General features: G+C 48.6%; 1 protein-coding gene across 1 annotated transcript in view; it reads left to right on the forward strand.

Moving 5' to 3' along the window:
* Positions 1–5394: 5394 nt before the first annotated feature.
* LOC116077111 (GRB2-related adapter protein) overlaps positions 5395–9501 on the forward strand; it is a 20845-nt gene continuing 16738 nt past the window's right edge. Inside the window, exon 1 of the mRNA XM_031351441.1 lies at positions 5395–5739. Within this exon, the coding sequence (XP_031207301.1) occupies positions 5662–5739 (78 nt within the window). The 5' untranslated portion in view covers positions 5395–5661. The remainder of the gene's footprint in view (positions 5740–9501) is intronic.

Consider the following 9501-nt stretch of genomic DNA (forward strand, 5'->3'; position numbering starts at 1 on the left):
TTCTTGGGTAAGACGTGTGTTGGGAGCAGGGGGTTTTGGTTGTTTTATTCTGTGATCTATTGGAGACAGGGTTTCACATAGCCTAGGCTGACCTTGAACTTGCCGTCTAGCTAAGATTGGCCTTGAACTCCTGGTCCCCATTCAGCTGCCACCTCCTACTCCTGGGATTACAGGCTTGTGCCCTGACGCCTGTTTCTTTTGTTTAGTTTTTGTTGAGACACTAGGTAGTCTCAGGCAGCCCTTGAACTCACAGTGATGATCCTCTCGCTTCAGCCTCGTGAGTGCTTACCACAGGGTGTGGTGAGGGTGGGCAAGAGATTTTGCAAGGGTAAAAGACAGGGAAGGTATTAAAATGAAGCAAAGGACAGTCAGTCAGCAGCCCGAGGCCATGTGCGCGACCTGAGCCAGCTCTGTGGTTACGTCACCTTGTGCTCCCTTTCTGTCTGTGGGCTTGTCTAGCCAAGCTCATGTGTCACGGGTGCTTTATTTCATGGTTCCAGTAAGGAAGCTGGTAGCTCTGACCCCATTCTTCTGCCTCTCAGTGGTGGTCATGGGGAGCAGGGTGAGTCAGGGGGCAGTTACCAGAAGGGAAGGAAGTAGTTGCCTGGCAAGCAGAGGATCGTTTTAGGGCTGTCTTGTGCAGGCACACAGGTGTTTGGAGCCTCCTTCTCATCATGTGTCCTTTAGTTATATTCTGAGAAGGGCATTTGGCGATATCACAGGGACATTGACTAGACCGGTAGGCTTTTCCATCTACCCATTCTCAATAAGCTGGTTGGTGCCCAACTGTCCTGATACTGGGACATTTTCTGATGGATAAGTTAAACAGTTTATCTTTAAGGCTTTAAGGTTTGTCAGGGCTGATTCACAGGCCCTGGTCAACTTCACGAGGACCCAGACCATCTCAGCGGTGGGAGGCAAACTCAAACCCATTCTGTCATGGAAAGGTGGTAACCAGAGGTTTCAGGGCAAAAACTTGGACTGCAGGCAGCCTCAACAAATCAGGCTAATCAGCTTCAACAAATCAGGTCCTAATACGACAATGGGAAACCACAGTGAAAAGTAGAGACTCCATTAAGGTCATGTTGGAAAGAGGAGTCACAGAGTCCAGTGGCCTTGTCTGCTTTCAGGAGGCTAAACAGAAGAAGCAAGGGGGCAGGAGGCAAAACCCATAGCGTAATTATACAGTCCTGGCAAGGTGTGCTTTGGCTCATCATCAGCTCAGCTCTGGTTCTGCCAAGTAGTTCAAGAAGTCTTTACTGTTCAAGAGGATGGTGGGTAACTGCCCTCCCCTTGGGGTCTGTCCTATGGACTCATGATTGCTGAGGGCAGTTTCATTGCATAGTATGAGGACACTCATGAACCAGTCCAGATGTTCAAGGGATCCTGGATGGCTGTGAGGAAGAGGCTCAGGAGGGATTGAGAGAGAGTAGGAAACAGAGCTCAGGGCTGATGAGTGGATCTGAGCCTGTAGCTACGTCCCTTCAGCTCCTGAAGGCCCATCCCCTTTCTAGGTGTGCAAATCAAAGGGTTCTACAGTATCTCTGAGAGTTGAGCCATGTTCACCCTCCCATGAAGAGCCGATTCTCAGCCCACACATTGCCCCAGGCAAGTGCAGTCGGCAGCCTGGGCTCCCTGCCTTCAACACACGACTTCTGCCAGGGAAGCATTCCCCATATCAGATTGGGGTGGGTGGATGCCAATCCCCAGCTACTTTGTTCTGAGGCTAGAAAGCCTCAGCTGACAATGAAGCTGAAAGAAGCAGCTTAACTTCCTGCCACCATGAGTCTGTGGCAGGTGGGCAAGGGCTAGGAGCAGAGGCAGTGGTCTAGAGGAGGCCTTGATGGGTCGCGTGAGCCTCAAGAGCAGACCATTGCTCCATGCTGCCCCCATTCTCTGATCTCCCCTCAACTGTTCTTTTTTTTCTAATATGCCTGTGTGTGTGTGTGTGTGAGTTTGTGTGTGTGTGAGATAGGTGGCTCACCAGTGCCCATTGGTCCCATTTGTGGCTTTCCAGTTGTCACCTACAACTATGTTGTCAGACACAGAAATGTATACAGGAACCATGTGCAAAATGGCCTGTTCAACAAGTGGCGCTATCAAAACTATATATCTACCTTCAGAACAAAATCAGATCCATATATTCCACCCCACACAAGATCAATTTAAACTGGATCAGAGATCTTGATTTAAAACCGGAAACACTGAAACTTCTGAGAAAAACTTCAAGGTCTACATGTAAGTAAGAAGTGGATGAGGGGCTGGGCAGTGGTGGCGCATGCCTTTAATCCCAGCACTTGGGAGGCAGAGGCAAGGGAATCTCTGAATTTGAGGCCAGCCTGGTCTACAGAGTGAGTTCCTGGACAGCCAGGGCTACACAGAGAAACCCTGTCTCAAAAAACAAACAAATGGATGAGTGCTGAAGAGGATGGCTCCTGCCAGGTGCAGGAGCCCATGGTGGGTAACTAACTGCCTTCCTCTTCGAGGAGGGCTGTCCTACTGGCTTCTGGTTGCCAGGGGCAGTGGTGGGGTGGGGTCGTTCTCAGCCCTTGCCAAAAGGATGTTTATTAGCCCATTCTATCGTACAAAGAACTGCAAATATTAAACACTATAGAACCCCAAACTGACAATCAACAAAAGGGCTAATGGAATGCAGACATTCTCAAAAGAAGACACACAAGTAGCCAGTAAACATTTTTTAAAAATTAAATAAAGGCAGGTGGATATCTGAGCTTGAGGCCAGCCTAGTGGAGAGAGAGAGAGAGAGAGAGAGAGAGAGAGAGAGACACGAGTCCCAGGGCATCTGGGGCTACACAAAGAAATCTTGTATCAAAAAAGAACTAAAAAGTAAAACAGCCAGGCTTATTAGCACACACCTTTAATCCCAGCACTTGGGAAACAGAGGCAAGGTGGATCTCTGTTAGTTGGAGTCCAGCCTGGATTACAGAGTGAGTCCCAGGACAGCCAGGGCTACACAGAGAAACCCTGTCTAGAAAAGAACAAACAAATAAAAAAGTGTTCAACACCTGTAGCCAACAGACGAATGGATCCTAAGACTGCTCTGCTCTCTTACTTCACCCCATTCAGAGTGGTCACCATCAAGAAACCTGACCCCATGTGCTGGCACCGACGTGGGGAAAGGGGACTCCTTACTCACTGCTGGTGGGAGTATGAACTGGTGCTGCCACCAAAGAAACCAGTGTGGTGGTTTCAAAGCTAGGATTAGAACCACCACATGATGCAGCTATAATACTCCAGAGCCCGTACCCAGAGGACTGTAGCCTACCACAGAGATATATCATGGCTCATTGCTGCTTTATCACAATGGCTGCAAAATGGAATCAACCTAGATGTCCGTCAAAAGTCAAATGAGGCCCAGGTCATGACAATGTGGTACATACATATATACACGGTGGAAATCTGTTCATCTTCAAAGAAAACTGAAAATTTCAGGGAAACAGAAGGAGCTAGGAAGGATTACATTAAATGAGGTGGCCCAAGCTCGGAAAGAAAGGGGTTCGTGTTCTTTCTCTATTGTGGATCATAGTTTGTAAAGTATACGTGTACCTACTGAGGGGAATGTAGGCAAAGCCTAAAACACTAGAAAGGAAACCAAGAGAGAGTAAAAAGAGGTTCTGAGGAAGAGAGGGGGTGGGTGAGTGCAAAGGTCACAAATGACATGAAACCAGGAAGGAGGGGCTGGAGGGGGGAGGGGTGGAAATAAAGGAGAGGAGAATTATTTATAATGCACTTTATTCAGCAATTTCACTCTGATGTACCTAATTGTTCATGTTCTGATTTTTAAAAATTAATTACATTTTAGACAAGAATGTTCTTTAAAAATATAAAAACATGGCTGGGCACAATGGAACACACCTTTAAGCCCAGTACTCTAAAGGCAGAGGCAGGTGGATCTCTGCGAGATCAGTCTGGTCTACACAGTTATACAGTGAGTTTTAAGACAGTCAGGAACACATAGAAAAATACCTTTAGCTGGGCAGTGGTGGTGCACGCCTTTAATCCTGCACTTGAGAGACAGAGACAGGCGGATTTCTGAGTTTGAGGCCAGCCTGGCCTATAGAGTGAGCTCCAGGACAGCCAAGACTATACAGAGAAACCCTGTTTCGAAAAACAAAACAACAACAAAAAATGCCTTTAAAAATCACATGCGCACATCCATGTATGTGTATATATGTATGTATATGTACATATATAGTTCCCTCTTTTGAGATTTGTATGTATGTATATGCATGTTTGACTGCATGTATATCTGTGCACATACATGTGTTTTTAGTGCTCACGGGGAGCCAAAAGAGGGTGACCAGGACTCTAGAACTAGAGTTTACAGATGTCTGTGAGCCACTATGTAAGTGCTGGGAGTCAAACCCTGGTCCTCTAGAAGAGTAGCCTGTGCTCTTAACCACTGAGCCGTCTCCCCATCCTCTAGGGAACCATCTTCATTAAAAAAAAATAAATAAATAAAATCTGACTTTATCTGGATCCATCTGGCTCCCAGCCCACAGCCTGGGTTCCCTGCAGCTGTCCTTGTGTGGCTCCTAGAGGAGAACTCTGGTTGCAGGTGAACTCTGGTTGCTGTGTTTCTCCACATTGTACTTTATTCCCCAGAACTCACAAAATTCCTGTCTGCACCAGTGTCACACCAGTGTCACAACCCTTAATGATTCCTTCAGACTATAAACTGCATAAAGCTCAGGTGCTACCCAATGTTTACACCAGAGCAGGGGCCTTAGACGAGAGGTTTTGATAGGTGAATGGGAGCTTCCTGGACAAATAGGAAAGAGTGGTGAGCCCGCCACGGTGGCTAGAGCCTGGGGTTTGCCTGCAGTGGAGTATCCAAGAGGGTACATGAGGGAGGTGTGTGGAACAGGTGACATGGTTGGAAGTGCCTTGAACATGGGCTGGAATTTGGGTTTGATGTGGTGGGTGCTTAGGAATCTCTACAGGTGTTATTAGTGTCCTGGTTAGATTTTTTTGTTTTTTTTTTCAGCTTGACACAAGCCAGGATCATCTGGGGAGAGGCAACTTCAGTTGAGAATTGGCCTGTAGATAAGTCTGTGGTGGCGGGGGTGGGGGTGGGGGGCTGTTCCTGATTAATGATTGGTGTGGACAAGTCTAGTTCTCTGTGGGTAGTTCCACCCCTGGGCAGGTGGTTTTAAGAAAGTGTATAAGAAAGTAGGTTGTATAAGAAAGTAGGTTGAGCAATCCATGGGAAGCAAGCCAGTGAGCAGTGTCCCTCCGTGGTCTCTGCTTCAGTTCCTGCCTCTAGGTTCTTACCTTGGCTTTCCTGATAGACTATAACTTAAGCCAAATAAACCATTTCCTCCCAAGTTGCTTTTGGCTTTGGTGTTTTCCACAGCAATAGGAACCCTGTATAAGACAAATAAGAAATGTGAAGGCTGAGAGACAGAGGCCAAGCACGAGACAGCTCTGCATCGACCAATAATGTGGGTTTGTGAGCATACCCTCTCTGAGCTATGACAAGGTTGACACGTCTCTGCTTCCTGTTTCTCCCCCATCAAGGGCAGTTTCCGGCTTCAGCTTCAAAAGAACAAATACTCAAAACAAAGGAAGTGGTCCTCCACTGCAGGAAGCAGGAAGCTGTAGCTGCCGGGTCCTCTGCTGAAGCCCAGGGGCAGTAGGATGGAGTCCGTGGCCCTGTACAGCTTCCAGGCCACCGAGAGTGATGAGCTGGCCTTCAACAAGGGGGACACGCTTAAGGTACCAAGGCCGGGAGCTGGGCTGAGTGGGCCAACAGGGTTGGCAGGGTTGGAGCTAGTATCCTGGATAGTCCTGGTAGTCTGGGCTGTGAGGGACAGGCTCAGGTTAGCTGCCTCTGCCCTCTTCAGGTTCCTCATTTAGGAAATTGGAATAGTGTTTATTAATGATCCTTCCTTTGGGGTCATTTGAGAGTGCCTGGCAGTTGCTTCAGTCCCACAGTTTTCTAGTTGTTTTTTGTTTGTTTTGTTTTTTGTTTTATTTTAAGAAAAGACGTTTAATAGACAAGTTTTGAGATTAGTAACAGAGAGAGACAGAGAGTCAGAGACCATGTGTGTATGTGAGAGAGAGCGAGAGAAAGAGAGAGAAAGAGGGGAGAGAGAGACAGAGAGGGAGAGGGAGAGGGAAAGGGAGACGGAGAGAGAGAGAAAATCTAAAATAAGCAGACATCCTAACCTAATTGGGCTAAAATAGTTGGGATTAAGCTGTATTGAGGGGAAAGGGCAAATAGAATGATATACTTCATTTGTTCTCACCTGGGCCGCTCGGAATCCCAGTGATGGCCTTCCAAGTCATTAGACACACGAGTGTGTGAAATCTCTACTTGGGATGCCCTTACTTAGAAGTTTGCATATGACAGGATAGCCCAAAGGGCCGCAGTAAAGGTCTGGAGAGTGGCCATGCTGAATCATGGGCACTGGAATGCTAATAGCCCATCCTGTACTCTCCACTGCCGTTCTAGTGACCCCCTGGAGCAACAGGTACAGGGCTAGGTGGCTACCACCCTGAGCCCTGGCCCTAAGATAAAAGCATGAAGACAGACTCTTTAGAGCCATCCTGTGCATGGGTCCCAGGCTCAGTGTGGAACTCTTGGTTGTGGAAGACCACTGCCTGGCTGCAGTGAGCGAGGCTCAGGAAATTGTCTGTATGTGTGTAGTGTAGTGTGAACCAACCTCCATTGCTTTAATTTTTAGGCCTTTCTTTGTTCAGTCCCTTGGGTGACTGGGACTCTAAAGCAGCCACATAACTTTGTGCACCCTCTTCTTCAAGCTAAGGGACTGGCACCTGTGTCTACCTAAGCTGTTGGCTCTGGATCCTGTGCACACTCAACCAGTTTGGCCTCAGAAAGGCCTGGGATAGGAGACTCTGTCAGATCCAAGTTTAGCTCAGAGACTGGCATGGGGTATATGTTTTACACACACTTGAGGCTGGAGGGTAGCTGACCTACAAGAAGTAGAAATGCTGTGTATAAGAGTCTGGCCTGGGCTCAGAGGGACCAGTGAGGTCCCTGGGGTACCTACTGTGAAAAGTGATAGCTTCCTCTTTCACAGACTCCCAACAAGCAGGGGATCGCTTTGCTAAGAGTCTACTGAGAAGGGGGAAGGGAGTTCATCTACGCATCGGAAGTCATGAGAACAGGGGCCTGAAAGCACAAGCGGGAGCAGTGTGCACAATCAGCTTTCAGTGAGGGAAGGAAAGCATAAGGGGCTCATGTCAAGTTCAGGGGGCTATGGGTAGTTGGCAGACCTTGGTGTGCAGCTTCCCTCTTCATTCGTTTGCCAAGCACAGGGCTTAGCCAAACTTCATGCAAGGGCATGAGGGGTGAGGCAGGAGGCTGAGGGTTGGAAGGGCTGCTTGTAGGTAAAGAAGTTAGAACTTCTCAAAAGAGCTGTGGAAACCCGGGACTGAAAGAGCTGCCTGTGCAAAGAGGCTGGGAGAGAGGGAGCACTCAGCCCAGAGCCTGGAGGAGAGGGAGCACTGAGCCTAGAGCCTGGGGAAGAGGGAGCACCCAGCCCAGAGACTGGGGGAGAGGGAGAACTCAGCCCAGAGCCTGGGCAAGAGGGAGCACTCAGCCAAGAATCTTGGGAAGAGGGGGCATTCAGCCCAGAGCCTGGGGGAGAGGGAGCACTCAGCTCAGAGCCTGGGGGAGAAGGAGCACCCAGCCCAGAACCTGGGGGAAAGGGAGCACCCAGCCCAGAGCCTGGGGGAGAGGGAGCACCCAGCCCAGAGCCTGGGGGAGAGGGAGCACCCAGCCCAGAGCCTGGGTGAGAGGGAGCACCTAGCCCAGAGCCCGGGGGAGGGGGAACATTGAACCCAGAGCCTGGGGAAGAGGGAGCACCCAGCCCAGAGCCTGGGGAAGAGGGAGCACTGAGCCCAGAGCCTGGAGGAGGGGGAGCACCCAGCCCAGAGCCTCGGGGAGGGGGAACACTGAGCCCAGAGCCTGGAGGGAGCACCCAGCCCAGAATCTGAGGAAGAGGGAACACCAAGTCCAGAAACATCTCTCCCAAAGGCTCCTCAAAGTAGGACCTTAACCTGTTTGAAGAGTTTAACTGAAGTGTGAGAGGAAAGAGAGGACTTTGGGTCTGTCAGGTGAGCAGAAGCGACACAGAAGTGGCTCGGTCTAAGAAAAATTTCTTAACCTAAATGACAATAATATGTAAAGAGCTCTTTTTATCTTGTTTAGTTTGGTCTGGTCTGGTTTTTTGACATAGGGTTTCTCTGTGTAGCCCTGAGTGTCCTGGAACTCACTCTGTAGCCCAGGATAGCCTCTGTCTCTCCCCCTGCCTCATGCTGTAACCAATTATGTTCACCGCTGTACCCAGAACCACTTTAATTTAAAAACAACTTGCTTTTGAAAACAACAGCAAATCCTCCATGGTGGCTGAGAGCCAGGAGGGGTTGGTGCCTTCCTGTTGGGGTGGCAGACAGGTAGAGTGACAGAATGATCTAGGGCAGTGGGGGTTCCTAATGCTGTGGTCCTTTAATACAGTTCCTCATGTTTTGGTGACCCCCAACCATAGAATTATTTTTCGTTGCTACTCCATAACTGTAATTTTGCTACTGTTGTGAATTGTAATGTAAATATCTGTGTTTTCCAATGGTCTTAGGCGACCCTGTAAAAGGGTTGTTTGACCCACAAAGGGGCTGCAGCCTACAAGTTGAGAACCACTGATCTAGATGATTATCTTGGAAACATAAAAAGCTTAAAATTTTTGCACTAGAAGTCAGGTAGTAGCGGTGCATGCCTTTAATCTCAGTACTTGGGAGGCAGGGGCAGGCAGTTCTCTGTGAGTTTGAGGCTAGCCTTATCTACAGGGCAAATTTCATGATAGACCGGACTACACATAGAGAAATTATGTCTTGAAAAAAACACATTTTTTGTTTTTGTTTTTGTTTTTTGCAGTAGTCCAGATGGCATGTCCCTGTAGTCCAGATGACATGTCCCTGTAGTCCAGATGGCATGTCCCTGTAGTCCAGATGGCATGTCCCTGTAATCCAGATGTTGAAGCGATTGCCTGGACAGCACTGAAAATCCTGTCTCAAAATGAATAAATGAAAAATAATCTGTTGTATGGCCCAGAAACTCCCTTTATAACCAGATAGACACCAGCTAGGACTTCCACCTTTCTTCCACCAGCTAGGACTCTGAAGCATCTAGCAGCAGGTCTAGATTCCGGCTAATCATGAGAAAGCAAACATCCAGGCAGACAGGCTTGCTACCTCCAGGCAGCTGGGGTTCTAGCGGTGTACACAGCACAAATTAGATACAGAAGCGAACCTGAGTGGGTGTGGTGGAACAGCCATGACAGATGCTCTGAAGAGGCTGAGTTTGTAGCCTTACCACTCTGTGGAAGGACTAAGCACCAGCTGGAGGTGAGGGGGCTAAGGCCACCCCCATCCCAGAGCACCTGAGCATGCAGAACTCTGCTGTCCAAGTGCAAAGTCACATTCTTTTTGTTTATTTGCTTTTTTTTTTTTTTTTTT

The sequence above is a fragment of the Mastomys coucha genome, unplaced genomic scaffold (genome assembly GCF_008632895.1).
Source record: "Mastomys coucha isolate ucsf_1 unplaced genomic scaffold, UCSF_Mcou_1 pScaffold5, whole genome shotgun sequence".
In the NCBI taxonomy this organism is placed as follows: Eukaryota; Metazoa; Chordata; class Mammalia; order Rodentia; family Muridae; genus Mastomys; species Mastomys coucha.